The 18172-nt window shown below is 39.0% G+C and overlaps 1 protein-coding gene and 1 pseudogene across 1 annotated transcript; one reads left to right on the forward strand and one right to left on the reverse strand.

Annotated features, from left to right (window-relative positions):
* Window positions 1-243: 243 nt before the first annotated feature.
* LOC145047374 (uncharacterized) lies at window positions 244-2122 on the forward strand. Its single transcript, XM_078995633.1, has 2 exons — window positions 244-1246; window positions 1374-2122. The coding sequence occupies exons 1-2, from the start codon at window positions 244-246 to the stop codon at window positions 2120-2122; spliced, it is 1752 nt and encodes a 583-aa protein (XP_078851759.1).
* Window positions 2123-13442: 11320 nt separating this feature from the next.
* Window positions 13443-14165, reverse strand: LOC145047384 (secreted RxLR effector protein 161 pseudogene; annotated as a pseudogene).
* Between the last annotated feature and the right edge of the window lie 4007 nt (window positions 14166-18172).

The following is an 18172-nucleotide window of genomic DNA, read 5'->3' on the forward strand; positions in this document are numbered from 1 at the left end:
CTTCGTTCCAGAAAACATCGAATTTAACAGTTATTCGTTCCCACAATCTTTAACCTCCGTTTAAAATCGATCCCTGTATACAAACCCAATAACCAATCGAACACATACCATTCGAAAACAATAATCATTACACCCTTCAACAGATTTGACATCGCATTTCAAAACAATCGATCTTACTTCATCTGTTGATCAGAATTTATGATTCATGGTCCATGTGGAGCTGAAAATATGAATTGTCCATGCATGGTGGATAAAAAGTGCTCTAAAAACTTTCCAAAACAATTCATTAATCATTCGTCTGTTGATCAGAATGGTTTTCCGTTATATAGGCGAAGAAACGATGGTCATTTTGTAGAAAAATCAGGTGTAAGGTTGGATAATAGAAATGTTGTTCCATACAACAAATATCTATTGAAAAGATATCAGGCACATATTAATATTGAATGGTGCAATCAGGGATCTTCTATAAAGTATTTGTTTAAATACATAAATAAGGGTCCTGATAGAGCTACAGTTGCTGTTGTACCAACCAACAATGAATGTGAAAATAATGATGCGGTCGATGAAATAGCTGAATATTACGATTGTAGATATTTATCAGCATGTGAAGCATCATGGCGAATTTTTAGATATGATGTTCATTGCAGATATCCTTCTGTTGTTAGACTACCTTTTCATCTTCCTAATCAACAACAGATTGTATATGGCGAAGATGATGATATTGATGATGTTCTTGACAAACCTTCTGTTGCCGCTTCAAAGTTCACAGCTTGGATGGAGTGTAATGCAATCGACAGTGAAGCACGAAAACTCACATATGTTGAATTCCCTACAAAGTTTGTTTGGATATTAAATGGTCGGTTTTGGAAGCGAAGGAAAGTAGGAAAAGCCATCGGTAGAATTCATTCAGTTTCACCTAAACTAGGTGAAGCATATTTCTTAAGGATTCTTTTAAATAAAGTAAAAGGACCAACATCATTTGATGAAATTCGCACGGTAAATGGAGAAACACATTCTTCTTTTAGAGATGCCTGTTATGCACTCGGGCTATTAGATGATGACAAGGAATACATTGATGCAATTAAAGAAGCAAGTCATTCTGGATCTGGTTTTTATCTACGTTTTTTATTTGCTACATTGTTGATGTGTAATAGTATGTCTAAACCAGAGATCGTTTGGGAAAATACATGGGAATATTTGGCAGATGGAATTCTATATAGCCAACGACGAAGATTTAAGTCAGCAGGTATTACATTTTTTCTTATTTTTTAAAATTAATTTATTTTTATTTTTCAACACCCATTAAATAATTAGTAATGAAATTATTAAATATCAACCACGTATTTTATTAATTATTTAATATTTTCGTGCAGAATTGTCTCTCGGAGTAGATGAACTTAAGAACTTAACTTTGTTCGAAATACAACAAATTTTACTTCGAAACAACTCTACTCTCAAAAACTTCAAAAACATGCCATACCCAGATGTTGAATCCGTTTCTTCTTCAAACAATCGACTTATCACCGAGGAACTAGATTACGACATTCCCGTGATAAAGAATGACTATGATCGTATGTTTCTTGCATTAACAAATGAGCAACGGAACATTTTCCTAAACATCAAGAGTGCTATTCAACAAAATAAAGGAGGTGTCTTCTTTGTTTACGGGTATGGTGGAACGGGTAAAACTTTTTTATGGAAAACAATATCTGCAGCAATTAGATCTGAAGGAAATATTGTATTAAATGTTGCTTCAAGTGGTATTGCTTCCTTATTATTGCCCGGTGGTATAACAGCACACTCTCGATTTATAATTCCATTTGAGCTTACAGAGGATTCTTTTTGTAACATAAATCCAGACGGTGAGTTGGCAAGCTTAATAAGGAAAACCTCTTTGATAATTTGGGATGAAGCACCTATGGTCCATAAGCATGCATTTGAAGCTTTAGATCGAACTTTGAAGGATTTATTAAGGTGCGTAAATTCAACCATCTCAAATATTCCATTTGGAGGGAAAGTTATTGTCTTTGGAGGAGATTTTAGACAAATTCTACCTGTTGTGCCGGGTGGCAGTAGACAGAACATTGTAAATGCTTCTTTGAGTTCTTCATATTTATGTTAATTTCATTACACACATTGGTATTGTATCATCTGCATATGTCCAATTAGAATGATGAATAAAAAAAATAGTTTTCAAAAATCTTCATTCCTAATTAAATACTTCCCATTTAGTTAGTAATTAAATAATTACCAATAAAAAAAATTATTTAAATATTCAATATTACAATTTATAAGTTATCAGAATTATTAATATAATATTTTATTAAATAATTAATTTTTAAATTCAATTCAAAAACAGCACCCGTGGGTTCCACGGGTTTTAACCTAGTAATTCATATAACAAAAGATCATATTTTATAAACTTATATCATTAATAAATTATAATGACAATAAATAGAAAAATAAAAAGTAACAAAAATACATTGATGTAGTGACCACTCACAGTTATTTACTTTCGCTCATGAATGTGTATGTTTCTTAGATGTCAGTTTTGATTGTTTTTTTTAGAATCACATGTTGTAAATAACAAACTAATAGATGCGCAAGGAAACCGACAAATAATATTGAGAATTATATGTCGATTAGTATTATATTTACTGAGTTTCATCCAGAAACCAGATCTATCCTTCTCGATTAGATCTGATTATAAGAAAGGTAGAAGAAGACTGTCCTGTTATTGGACGAATTAAACACAAGACAGAAAACTAAAACCGACCTGTTGATTGCTGATCTTGATCTTGATGCAACTGCATGGATCAAACTTCTGTCCTTAAAGGTTTTTACTTCGCTTGTATTGGCTGTAAGCAACAGAGTAATACCCCTGGATTTAATGCAACTTTATCGATATTCCAACAACACTGGAAATCGACAAACACAAAGATACTACTTGGAAACTAGGGAAAAACACAGAGAGAGGGAGGAAGCTTTCAGATTTCGAGAGGAGTTAATGCGGCTCCTAGGGAGCTGTATTTATAGGTATCGTAACCCTAGAAGGCATCAAACGGGCCCCCATAGGCCGGCCCCAGAAAACCTAGGGCGACAGCTTGCTCTCCACACAAGCCGTTTCCTGATCCTTCTAGAGTGCAAAGTGCGCCTAAATCGCGCCATTTCGCGCACTCGCGGCGTCGGCTAGTGCTAGGCTAGGCTAGGCGCGCGCGTGGTCTTGGCCCATTCCTTTGATCCACTAAAGCCTTTGAAGGCTTACCAAGGGAATAGGCTTATAAACCCACAAAAGTTTCTTCCCCCCACCAATATGGGATGCAAAGGAAATTTCTGTGACATCCCCAAAATCTCGGCCAGAAAAGACCGATTTCATTTATGCTTTTTAAAATAATTTTCAGAGTAAATCCTTTTAATTTTAAAAAGAGATGCGGAATTTGTTCCCAAAAACAAAACATGATAAAATAGATATTTATCAAAACATTTCATAAAGAAATATGATTTCATTTCATAATCAAAAGTCGGGATGTCATGTTCCGATACAGGTCATAAAGCATAAACGATAACATTACAAGTCGTTCAACAAATATATACATATACAGACTTGTAAACAAAAACAACTTGATGTTCGCCCATCTTAAGCTCTTGCGCCACTTCCTGTAAAATAAATCAACTGAGTGGGTCAGGCTTGGGAGCCTGGTGAGCATATAGGGTTTTCAACCCACAATAATTATATTTAATTTCAACAATCAACAATAAACCCGATTACCCATTCCCGTTATCCTCACCTTACGTTCCTAAACATAACATCTATTATAAGGAACCTATTTCAGGATTTTTCATCGGGACGGACATTACTGCAGAGGGGCTTCCTCAACAATAAGTGTCCTAAAGGCAACCATGTGGGGGATAGAGTACACCGGTGAACACGTCGTTCACAACACCTACAGGTAATGAGTCTGCTAGTGTTCCACAGGACAGTCTAGAATAGTCCGTGGTCGTCATCCATACTCTACTGAATGACTAGAATAACACCAATAACACCGAGGCCTCTCATCTGTTAATTACACACCAATTACCTACCCATGTTCTACCCAACATATTAGTAGATAAAAATATACATTTTTATACATTGTTTAAAAACCTGTATAACATGTTTTAATCAACACATATTCCACATAACAGATGAGGCATACACACATAACACGTATTTCATAGAGAATACATCAGATCTATAAGATAGAAGAGAGTGAATATACACTCACACGTATAACAACCAAATATATACACATAACACGTATTTTATAGGAAATACTTCATAATATTGCGTTGGAATGAAAATAACTACACACTCACTTGATCAGAAGATGATCGGGCAGCACTATGGCTTGCAGAAGAGGTGTTTCTCCGTAGATCTGGAAGATCTTCACAAAACCGGGCTCCTCGCGGGCAGCGTTTCGGCTCGAGAATAACGCTCTTCGGGATCCTCGGGGCTTCAGATCTTGCTTCGGGGCTCGGGAATGATACCGGGGCTTTGGGGTATAAACGGCACGCAAAACGAGGCAAAACTTAGAGAGAAAGTAAGAAAAATCGCAAGGAAAATGGCTGATCTCGAGTTCTATTTATAGGCTGAGGGTCTGGGATTACGCGGGGCGTAATCTAAAATTACGCAGGGCGTACTCAGTACGCGGGGCGTACTCGCATTACACGGGGCGTACTTTGACGTCACTGCGTGCGTCGACTGGTGGCACTCGAGTAGTGGTCAGACAAGTTGCATCCGACTGAGTACGCGGGGCGTAATTGACTTGTCAAACTTCTAAATTGCGTAAATTTCGCATACGAGCTCCGTTTTCGACGTTCTTTATATCCACGCGAAGGTCAAACCATACTCTACAACTTTCATTTAGACTCCGTCGGCTAATTTTGACTTTTATTTTTATTATTTATTTTTAGAAGGCCGGGACAGAAAAACTTCGTTATAAATTAATAACTTCTTCGTCTGACGTCCGTTCTTTCCTAACTTGTCATTGTTTTGCTACTAACAACAAGATCTTCGATTCTCATTTAGATTGTTTCGGCTAAAAACCGCTCGATCTCAAATCGAGTATTCGGGCTGCATACTGCTAAGTCGAAACTTCAGAAAATCATAACTTCCTCATACGAAGTCAGATTTGGGCGTTCCTTTTATGCACGCTCTCGGTTTAACGAAATCTACGACTTTCGTTTAGATCGCTAAGGCTAAATATCGGTCTATCTTAAATTCATATTTTACGTCACTCGGCGTCGTGTCGGTTCTGTCGCGAAACTTCGACAGGTCATAACTTCTTCGTTATAACTCGGATTTTGGCATTCCTTATATCTCCGGAATCCTTGTTTCAACCACTACAACTTTATGCAAAGATATCGGGCTTACCTCACACTTTAATTTTGATGCTTATTTTATTCTTAATTCATTAAATTATAAAAATTAAGAAAATACACACATAAATCACATAATTCAAATAATTCACAAATAATACATTCTTATTATTTCAAGTTGAGTTACAAGGTTAACCTAGACTATTACATTGCTAAAAATGGCAAGCCCAGAAACACGGGCGTTACAATTCTCTCCACCTTAGAATGATTCCGTCCCCGGAATGACACACCAGCAAACAAATGCGGATAGCGACTCATCATGTCACTCTCCGTCTCCCAGGTGAGATTTGGCCCATTCGCGTGTTTCCATCGGACAAGCACTAACTTAACCATCTTACATCGCAATTTCTTAGTCTTTCGGTCAACAATTGCCTCCGGTTCCTCAATCAACCTTTTGTTCTCATCGATCCTCAACTCTGAAAGTGGAATTATGTCGGGAACTTCTCCCGTGAACTTCCTCAAATAACAGACATGAAAAGTGTTATGAATTCCATTCATTCTTCTGGTAGTTCGAGCTTGTAAGCTTGGTTCCCAATCCTCTGAAGAACTTTAAACGGTCCAATAAACCTTGGACTTAACTTTCCCCTTTTTCCAAATCTTATAAGTCCCTTCCACGGCGAGACTTTAAGCAAAACCGAATCTCCAACTTCAAAAGTCATCGGTCTTCGATTTTTGTCAGCATAACTCTTTTGACGGTCCTGAGCTGCTAACATTCTCTCCCTAATTATTTTCAACTTTTCAGCAGTTTGATGGACTATCTCCTGCCCCATAAACTGCTCTTCCCCAGCCTCAAGCCAACAAGACGGCGTACGACACTTCTGTCTATACAAAGCTTGATAAGGTGCCATCTTTATGCTCGAGTGAAAACTATTATTATAGGAAAATTCTACCAAAGGTAAATGTTCATCCCAATTACCTAGGAATTCCAAGGTACACGCTCTTAACATATCTTCAAGTGTTTGTATTGTCCGTTCGCTCTGACCATCAGTCTGCGGATGGTAAGCTGTACTTAAACACAACTTGGTACCCAATTCCTCTTGTAGACTTTTCCAAAATCTTGAGGTGAAACGACTATCACGATCCGACACAATTGTTAGCGGAACACCGTGAAGTCTCACAATTTCCTTCACGTAAGAATTCGCAAGCTTTTCTATAGACCATTTCTCATTGGCTGCTATGAAATGCGCACTCTTAGTGAATCGATCAACGACCACCCAAATCATGTCGTGACCATTCTTTGTTCTGGGCAGTTTAGTGACAAAATCCATAGTAATGTCTTCCCACTTACCCATAGGCACAGGCAATGGTTCTAAACTCCCGTACGGTTTCTGATGTTGTGCCTTGACTCTTGCACAAGTCACACACTCGGCCACATACTTCGCAATGTCGAGCTTCATCGTCGGCCACCAATAATAGGGTTTCAGGTCCCTATACATTTTAGTGCTACCGGGATGAATTGAGTACATGGTCTTGTGAGCTTCTTCCATCAGAAGATCTCTGACTCCTCCTGTCTTAGGTATCCAAATCCGATCTTGGAACACCTTCAGTCCGTGACTGTTTACACCGAACACCAACGTTTTGCCCAAACGTTCCTCCTTTCGGTCATTCTTCTCCGAAGCTTCCTCTTGAGCTTTCTTTATACTTTCCAAAATGGTTGAGACAACTTCAATTCTCAACGCTCTTGGCCTTCTCTTTTCAAGATTGACTTTCCGACTGAGAGCATCAGCGACAACATTGGCTTTACCAGGGTGGTAAAGTATCTCACAGTCGTAGTCTTTAAGTAGTTCCAGCCAGCGTCGTTGCCTCATATTCAATTCTTTCTGACTAAAGAGATATTGGAGACTCTTATGATCAGTGAAAAGTTTGCACTTCATGCCATAGAGGTAATGCCTCCATATTTTCAGAGCGAAAACTACCGCTGCCAACTCCAAATCATGAGTCGGGTAGTTCTTCTCATGCTCTTTCAGCTGTCGAGATGCATACGCGATCACCTTATCTCTTTGGGTCAAAACACAACCCAATCCAACACCAGACGCATCGCTATAAACAGCGAAGTCTTCAACTCCATCGGGTAGAGAAAGTATCGGTGCCTCGCATAGTTTCTTCTTTAGCTTCTCGAATGCTTCTTTATGCTTATCATTCCAAGCATAAGTAGCTCCTTTGTGGGTCAAAGCTGTTAATGGACTAGCAATCGAAGAAAAGCCTTGGATAAACCTTCGGTAATATCCGGCTAATCCTAAAAAGCTTCGAATCTCCATGGGACTTTTTGGTTGTTCCCACTTCATTACAGCTTCAATCTTTGTTGGATCAACCATTATACCTTCTTGGTTGACCACGTGACCCAAGAATTGGACTTCTCGAATCCAAAAATCTCATTTGGAGAACTTCGCATACAGCTTCTCCTTCTTCAACACTTCCAAAACTTCTCGCAAGTGTCTGCCATGCTCCTCTTGGCTTTTTGAATAAATCAGAATGTCATCAATGAACACTATCACAGATTTATCAAGGAACGGATTACAAACTATGTTCATTAAATCCATGAATGCTGCTGGAGCATTGGTTAGTCCAAACGACATAACCAAAAACTCATAGTGTCCATATCGGGTTTTGAATGCAGTCTTCTCTATATCCTGCTCTCTTACTTTTAGCTGATGATATCCTGACCTCAAGTCGATCTTTGAGAAATAACTTGAACGTTGTAGCTGATCGAATAGGTCATCAATCCTCGGCAACGGATATCTATTCTTTATTGTTGCCTTATTCAGCTCTCGGTAATCAATGCACATCCTCATGTTTCCATCTTTCTTCTTTACGAATAACACCGGAGCTCCCCAGGGTGATGAACTAGGTCTAATGAAACCTTTGTCCAATAACTCCTGAAGTTGCATCATTAGCTCCTTCATCTCCGTCGGTGCTAATCGATAAGGTGCTTTTGCAATTGGCGTTGTTCCGGGCAACAAGTCAATACGAAATTCTACTTGTCGATCGGGCGGTAATCCAGGAAGATCTTCGGGAAATACTTCCGGATAATCACACACAACAGGAATATTTTGCATCACCTTCTTTTCCTTCTTAGCATCGATCACGAATGCTAAGTATGATGTACACCCCTTGGTCAAACATTTTCTGGCTTTCATTAGAGAAATGATTCCAGAATTTACTCTGCGTTTATCTCCATTCACCATAAACGATTCCTTTCCAGGCGAATTCACTTTCACTATTTTCTTCTTGCATAAAATTTCGGCATCATTGGCACTAAGCCAATCCATTCCCAAAACGATGTCGAAACCATTAAGTTCTATAGGTAATAATTCCTCGTGGAACTTATTCCCATTCAAATCAATTAAAATGTTTTTCATACGATGGCTAACAGGTACAATCTTGCCACTAGCAACTTCGACTAATAAAGCATTATCTAGTCTCACAATAGGCAAAGCTAGTTTTCTACCAAATTCATGCGATATAAAGGAGTAGTTGGCTCCAGAATCAAATAAAATTTGTGCAGGCAATTTGTTAACGAGAAAGGTACCTGAAGCAACATCAGCTTCATCTTTAGCAGCTTCCAGTGTCATCTGGAATGCTCTTGCCTTTGGCTTTGGCGGAATGTTGGGTCTTGCTGCCTCCTTCTTCTTCGGACAATCTCTTGAGATGTGCCCCTCCTCACCGCAACCATAACAAACATTCTTGGTGAAAGTGCATTCGTTGGCATAATGCCCTGGCTTTCCACATTTGAAGCATGTGGTTTCCCCGCCACACTTCCCATGATGCTTCTTCTTGCACTTGTCGCACCATTTCACCTCTACCTTTCCTCCACTTCGTCTCGAACTAGACTTCGAGAATTTACTTTTCTTGCTGGACCCTAAAAATCCATCGATTTTCCTTTTCTCACCAACCTCTGACCTTTCTAGACCTTTTTCCCTGATCTGGGTCTCAACATTTCTAGCAGCCTAGATGGCGGCTTTCAATGTGGTTGCTTGCTTAACCATTGGACCATAGTCCGCTGGTAGTCCAAGGGCAAACTTGTTGACCTTAGAGAGTTCTGTAGGCACCAAATATGGGATAAACTTCATCTTTTCCGTGAAACTTGTAGCGTATTCAGTAACGCTCAATTTCCCTTTCTTCAAATTCTGAAACTCATTACTAATTTCCAGAAGGTCCTGCTCGGAGCAGTATTGTAGCTTTAGTTGTTCCACAAAGTCTTCCCAAGACATTTTGCTTGATTCTCCCTTGGGCATAGAGTCAGCTAACAGCTTCCACCAACTCAACATGCCAGATTTTAGTAGAGGGATCGCAAGAGCGATCTTCTGCCTGTTGCTGCATTCGCAACTTTCAAACATAGTCTCCATTTCGGAGACCCAGTCCATAACGTGCACCGGCGTCGGGCTTCCGGATAGGCATGGTGGTTTGGACGCCATGAAATCCTTATACTTGCACCCACGACCATCATTTCCTCCATACTGGTTATTGCGTCTAACCACTGGTTGTTCGTCTTGACCAATGATCCCACTAAAGTTTTCTCCTTCAGACTGCCCTCCATTCTCCTCGGGCTCTTCCGCTTGAATTGACGGCTCTTCACGATTCTGCCTAAGCAGGCGTCTTGTTTCTTCCATCTGACGATCCAACATCATTTGAATCATCATTTTACACTAGCCATTGTTATCGGCTCAGGTGCAACAGCTACGACAGGTACTTGCTCGATTACAGGCGGTTGATTCCTGTTTTCATTAGCATTTCCAACTCCGCTTCTTGTTCTCACCATTTTGATCTATACACCGAATAATTTCACCTTATTACTCCAAACGATTACATGCTAGTTCTAATATCGTACATATACACTTAGAATCCCAAACACATAAACCTTCAGATCCGGTTGGCAATAAACCGTAGATCCGAAAAAAATAATATCATATATGGCAACACATAACATTTAGCACATAAAAGCATTTTAGGCAACTTTCCTAAAATAAACTAGTGCTCGTGTCTAAAATTTATCAGACACACACCTAACAATCTCCACTTAGCATCCTAAGTTTAAGTCTAGAAATCCTACAAATTCCTAGTTCGCTTAAACTAATGCTCTGATACCAACTGTGACATCCCCAAAATCTCGGCCAGAAAAGACCGATTTCATTTATGCTTTTTAAAATAATTTTCAGAGTAAATCCTTTTAATTTTAAAAGAGATGCGGAATTTGTTCCCAAAAACAAAACATGATAAAATAGATATTTATCAAAACATTTCATAAAGAAATATGATTTCATTTCATAATCAAAAGTCGGGATGTCATGTTCCGATACAGGTCATAAAGCATAAACGATAACATTACAAGTCGTTCAACAAATATATACATATACAGACTTGTAAACAAAAACAACTTGATGTTCGCCCATCTTACGCTCTTGCGCCACTTCCTGTAAAATAAATCAACTGAGTGGGTCAGGCTTGGGAGCCTGGTGAGCATATAGGGTTTTCAACCCATAATAATTATATTTAATTTCAACAATCAACAATAAACCCGATTACCCATTCCTGTTATCCTCACTTTACGTTCCTAAAAATAACGTCTATTATAAGGAACCTATTTCAGGATTTTTCATCGGGACGGACATTACTGCAGAGGGGCTTCCTCAACAATAAGTGTCCTAAAGGCAACCATGTGGGGGATAGAGTACACCGGTGAACACGTCGTTCACAACACCTACAGGTAATGAGCCTGCTAGTGTTCCACAGGACAGTCTACAATAATCCGTGGTCATCATCCATACTCTGCTGAATGACTAGAATAACACCAATAACACCGAGGCCTCTCATCTGTTTATTACACACCAATTACCTACCCATGTTCTACCCAACATATTAGTAGATAAAAATATACATTTTTATACATTGTTTAAAAACCTGTATAACATGTTTTAATCAACACATATTCCACATAACAGATGAGGCATACACACATAACACGTATTTCATAGAGAATACATCAGATCTATAAGATAGAAGAGAGTGAATATACACTCACACGTATAACAACCAAATATATACATATAACACGTATTTTATAGGAAATACTTCATAATATTGCGTTGGAATGAAAATAACTACACACTCACTTGATCAGAAGATGATCGGGCAGCACTATGGCTTGCAGAAGAGGTGTTTCTCCGTAGATCTGGAAGATCTTCACAAAACCGGGCTCCTCGCGGGCAGCGTTTCGGCTCGAGAATAACGCTCTTCGGGATCCTCGGGGCTTCGGATCTTGCTTCGGGGCTCGGGAATGATACCGGGGCTTTGGGGTATAAACGGCACGCAAAACGAGGCAAAACTTAGAGAGAAAGTAAGAAAAATCGCAAGGAAAATGGCTGATCTTGAGTTCTATTTATAGTCTGAGGGTCTGGGATTACGCAGGGCGTAATCTAAAATTACGCAGGGCGTACTCGTGTTACACGGGGCGTACTTTGACGTCACTGCGTGCGTCGACTGGTGGCACTCGAATAGTGGTCAGACAAGTTGCATCCGACTGAGTACGCGGGGGCTAATTGACTTGTCAAACTTCTAAATTGTGTAACTTTCGCATACGAGCTCCGTTTTCGACGTTCTTTATATCCACGCGAAGGTCAAACCATACTCTACAACTTTCATTTAGACTCCGTCGGCTAATTTTCACTTTTATTTTTATTATTTATTTTTAGAAGGCCGGGACAGAAAAACTTCGTTATAAATTCATAACTTCTTCGTCCGACGTCCGTTCTCGCCTAACTTGTCATTGTTTTGCTACTAACAACAAGATCTTCGATTCTCATTTAGATTGTTTCGGCTAAAAACCGCTCGATCTCAAATCGAGTATTCGGGCTGCATACTGCTAAGTCGAAACTTCAGAAAATCATAACTTCCTCATACGAAGTCAGATTTGGGCGTTCCTTTTATGCACGCTCTCGGTTTAATGAAATCTATGACTTTCGTTTAGATCGCTAAGGCTAAATATCGCTCTATCTTAAATTCATATTTTACGTCACTTGGCGTCGTGTCGGTTCTGTCGCGAAACTTCGACAGGTCATAACTTCTTCGTTATAACTCGGATTTTGGCATTCCTTATATCTCCGGAATCCTTGTTTCAACCACTACAACTTTATGCAAATATATCGGGCTTACCTCACACTTTAATTTTGATGCTTATTTTATTCTTAATTCATTAAATTATAAAAATTAAGAAAATACACACATAAATCACATAATTCAAATAATTCACAAATAATACATTCTTATTATTTCAAGTTGAGTTACAAGGTTAACCTAGACTATTACATTGCTAAAAATGGCAAGCCCAGAAACACGGGCGTTACAATTTCCAACTTGCAATTCCTTTATATATAAAGTTCCAACAATCCCCCACCAAGTTGGTAAGTTTCCTTTCACTCAGACAGATGATGTCACTTGGGTGTCACGAAGATTAAACCATAGTTTAATGAGAACAAACAAGAAGAGACCGATTCAATGGTATCCTTATAGGTTTAAACCATGAACCTATAGGACCTCTCCAGTTTACCCCCACACATCACAAGTCATATTTGTGTTCTCCGTGAGCGCTATTATGGCCATGCGCTATAAATCCTTTTCATTACCCTCTAGAAGATAAACCACTAATCTTCACTTGAGGCGGCACCACCTCTAGATCATATAGGCAAAGTTTTACAACATCTTCATTGCTTAGATGTCTCCAAAACTATGTTAAGAGTCGTAACTCAACCTCGTTCTCGGCAACGACGTACTATCCTACCTCACATGGATCTATCATGAATGATAGTACCTTCTATCGTTAGTGATTTTGTTGTTACCCGTTAAACTTGAAAATTAGGAGCACTAATGTCAAGTTGGGTTTCCATCACTAAACGATTCTATTGTGGTTTTAGACCCATGACTCTCGTGGTAGATGTAACAAAATCTCTCGTCAGAGGTTTGGTAAACGGATCTGCCAAGTTCCTACTTGTCTTGATATAGACAACCTTGATGGTACCACTTTCAATTAGTTATCTCACAAAATTATGTCGCAGACCTACATGTCTTGACTTCCCATTATATACTTTAGACAGTGTGGCCTCACTGTCACAGTACATGGGTATTGAAGGCATCGGAATATCCCACAAACGGATATCCATTAGTAGATCTCGAATCCACTCTGCCTCTTTGCCAGCTGTTGCTGAGGCAATTAGCTCCGCTTCCATCGTTGAATGAGCTATGCATGTCTGTTTCTTGCTTGCCCAAGATACAGCACCACCAGCCAGAGTATAAATCCAACCACTTGTTGATTTTGAATCACTAGTGTGATCAATCCAGCTGGCATCAGAATAAACTTCAAGTATTCCATTAGATGACGAATATGTCAACTCAAAAGTACTTGTCCTTTTCAGGTATCCTAGTACTCTACCCACTGCCGTCCAGTGCTCCATCCCAAGATTAATCGTGTACTGACTCAATTTGCTTACAACGAATGCGATGTCAGGTCGCGTGCAGTGAGTAGCATACATCATACTTCCTACTGCACTAGCATATTCCAGTTGAGCCACTGCTCGACCAGAATTCACCTTCAGTTTTACACTTGAATCAAAAGGAGTATTGAATTCCTTAATGTTCAAATGTTGAAACTTTGTCAGAATTTTCTCTATGTAATGAGATTGACTCAGATAAATCTGACCACATGTCCTCTTCACCTTGATACCAAGAATAGTATCTACTTCTCCAAGATCTTTCATCTTAAAGTTCGAGGATAGGTATGTAACGCCCGTAGATCCGGGCTAGTCAATTTAGAGGCAATAGGGGTCAAAAATGAATTTTCGACAAAAGATTATTTAGAATAAATAATCTTAACCAAGTTGTAGAATATGTTACAAGGTTTCCGTACATATAAAGAACGCCGAAATCCGAGTTATAACGAAGAAGTTATGACCCGTTGAAGTTTCGCGACGGAACCGGCACGATACCGGGAAACGTAAATAGTGAATTTACGATAGAGCGAGATTTAGCCTTAGCGATCTAAACAAAATATGTAGAATATGTTAAACTAAGAACATCGATAAAAAGAACTCCCAAATCTGACTTCGTATGAAGAAGTTATGATTTTTCGAAGTTTCGAGTTAGCAGTGTACAACCCGAAATTCGAATATTAGATCGAGTGGTTTTTAGCCGACACGACCTAAACGAGAATCGAAGATTTTGTTAAGAGTAGCGTAATGAGAAAAAGATGGGTGAAAACGGACGTCGAATGAAGAAGTTATGAGGATTTAACGGACCAATCCTGTCCCGGTCTGTTAATAATATAAAATTTAGAATCAAGTCAAAATTAGCCAACGAAGTCTAAACGAAAGTTGTAGAGTACGTTCCCACCTTCGCGTGAATATAAAGAACGTTGAAAACGGAGCTCTTATGCAAGAGTTATGATTTTTAGAAGTCGGAAAGTAAATTTGCGAGACTTGTTGCGAGATTGCTGACATGGCACGATCCCAGTCGTCGCTTGCTGGCCACGGTGCTCATTTCGGATGATGACATGTAGCCTCGCTACGCTCAGTGTCCGGTCTCGTACGTGCAGCGTACGCCTAGCGCTCCTCGGTCCAGCTTGAGCCACGTCGCTCCACCCGAAGCTCGCAATTTGTCCACCTTATCCGAACTTACGCCCAACGTACCGAAGGTTCCAGTGCCTATAAATAGCTGCGAGTTGCAGCCTTCTTCCTTCACCAATTCACACATTTTCTCACTCTCTCTCTAAGAACTTTCTCTCTCTAGCCCCTTTTGAGTCCCCTAAAGTCTAGGTGAAGCCCTAGCACCCTAAGGAAGCCCCGAGGCTCCCGGAGTCCCGAGAAAAAGGGTCTTTCGGTTTCGAAACGCTGCTCCAAATAAAGTTCCGGTTTTCGATAAAATTCACTGTAAGTGTGCTACGCTTACGCAGTTTTTAATATAGCTTTCAATTAATTATAGGAATGTTATTAGGTCCTTAAAATAATTATTTGGGCTATTATTATGAGTTATATTGAGTGTTATTAATGCTTATATAATAATAATAATAATAATAATAATAATAATAATAATAATAATAATAATAATAATAATAATAATAGTCAGACTAATTAATTTGTCGCGGTTATCGTTAGACTAAACCCTAGTGGTATTAGTACTAGGTTTTATCAAAGGAAATTGTTTTGAGAGTATCGAAGCGCTGTTCGAGTACTAAGTCACCACCTTTCAGGTGAGTGCATAGTCTCTTTCATCTTACACATAGATATGAAGTATTTTAATATAAATTGCGTGCTGTGTGTGCATATTGTCTAAATACTTGCTGTCTATGCTGGGTGAAAGATTTTTATACATGTTTTAAATGATTTAAACTGTATATGTATTTTATATCTACAAAATGTGTTGGGTAAAACATAGGTAGATGAAATAGTTGTTTTGTGATAACACGATGGGAGACATCAATGTTGTCAGTGATCCAGTCATCTAGTGGAGTATAGATGATGACCATGGGCGATACTAGACGGTCTGGTGGAAAGCTAGTAAGTGATGGGTTTTAGCCATAAGAACTTTCCTATGTGCGCATGCAAAACCCTAATGCTTGGACCTAGGCTTTCTAATAAACATGCTTTTGGATCCAAGACTTCTAATGGCTAATTAGGTTAAACAACAATATTGAAACAGATCTAGAATCATACCTTTGAATTCCTTGTTGATCTTGTTTGTCTTGGAGCTTCTAGAGTCACAAATTTCACTCCTCTAATGGCTTACAAACACCAATAGCAAGCAAGATGATTTAGGAGAGAGGAGAGGGGAGGAATTCGACCAGAGGTTCCTTGCTTAAGGTTGTGTGTCGAATTCCCTCACCCATAGGGGCTATTTATACTATTAGGCTCCTTAAGGGTTTCACCCTAAACCCTAATTGGATAATCTTCTCTTAAGGCTATCCAAATCCATTCCATAGATAACCCTATGGACGATTTGAGCTATCCTAAAGCTTTAGAATCCGTCCAAGGTATATCCTAATGGATTTACAGTCTAAAGTCTAACTATCAAACAATTGACAGTTTATACCCTCTTATTTAATTAATCTCTTTAAGTCACCAAATTAATACCAATTAATCTATGACTTATATTAATCAAATAACCATATATTATTCCTTATAATATTTACTCTCTCTTAATAAATCATCCTTCAAGTTGCTATGGTGAAGGCAACCTAAAAGGACCATGCACAACCGAATATAGTTATAGCCTTAGACACTATTCCAACAGTCTCCCACTTGGATAAGTCTAGTAACTATACAAGTACAATTCGGTTTGCAATCGTAGCTCTCAAAGACGCTGTCAACTCTGATCTAATCAATTTTATCCTTTAGATAAGGGATCATACAGTCCTCTGTTAGATATCATGCTGACAATCCTATGGAATGGTTAGTCTAGCATTTAGATTTCTCGATCTCCGATTTATTTGACATAGAACTTAATCGAACACATCAATTCAGTTCTGACCGGGCCCGGCACATAAGTCAAATCAAATCATCGAGTGGCCAAGATATCTCTTCTATCCTCTTAGGATAAAATTTACAGATAAACTTCGACTTATATGCATTTACTTATTCATTAACCAACCATACACAACAATGCGTTTTATAACATCAAGTTACTGATGCGTTTTCGCATTATCAATGCACAATCAATTAACAAATAATAAACCATATATCTAGGTTTTAAGATCATATGATATTATCGTCTTGCGATCACCTTTTTATATCGTATTCCATAAAGTGATTCCAGCAAGCGCGGGTTTATTCCAATGCTCAAAACCAGTTCATAAGCACTCATGAACGTTGCAGCAACCCTTGCTATGTCTAACACCATTCAGACATTCTACACACCAATTCATGACAATCTCCATTCATATCTACTCCCAACATATGAACGATTGTGGACCATTTGAATAATTCGATTATTCCTAATAAACTCAATTATTCTGGAAGTCAAAACATGCAAAGTGAAACAATAGTTAAACAACTAACATGTGACAGTAACTTTACTCATAAATAAAACTCCTTTATTTAATCATCAAATGTTAATTACATTTATCTATTATACGTTTCTAATACTATCTAATCTATACTAACATCATCCTTCAGCCCAATACTCCTAGCATGCTGCAAGTGCTTAACCCTACTTAGTCCCTTCGTAAGCGGATCTGCTAGGTTATCTTCTGATGATATCCTCTTCACTACGAGTTGTCCTTCTTCTACACGATGTCTAATGAAGTGATATTTTCTGTCGATATGTCGAGATCTACCATGATCCCTCGGTTCCTTGGTCAAGGCAACCGCACCTTCGTTATCACAGAAAATCTCCATGGGCTCCTTTATGGCCGTCACAACTCCAAGATCACCGATGAAGTTCTTCAGCCATATTGCCTCCTTCGACGCTTCGCTCGCTGCGATGTACTCTGATTCGCACATTGAATCAGCTACGGTTTCTTGCTTGGAACTTTTCCATGTCACTGCTCCCCCCTTTAGGGTAAAGACCCAGCCCGACTGCGAACGGTAGTTGTCCCTGTCGGTCTGAAAACTGGCGTCACTATACCCTCGCACCTTCAAGTCATCACTCCCTCCAAGGACTAAGAACCATTCTTTCGTCCTCCGAAGGTACTTAAGGATGTTCTTCACCGCAATCCAATGTGCTTTGCCAGGGTTCCCTTGATATCTGCTAACCATGCTCAAAGCGAAGGCTA

This window comes from Lactuca saligna, chromosome 1, assembly GCF_052625555.1.
Source record: "Lactuca saligna cultivar CGN05327 chromosome 1, ASM5262555v1, whole genome shotgun sequence".
NCBI classification, from domain to species: Eukaryota; Viridiplantae; Streptophyta; class Magnoliopsida; order Asterales; family Asteraceae; genus Lactuca; species Lactuca saligna.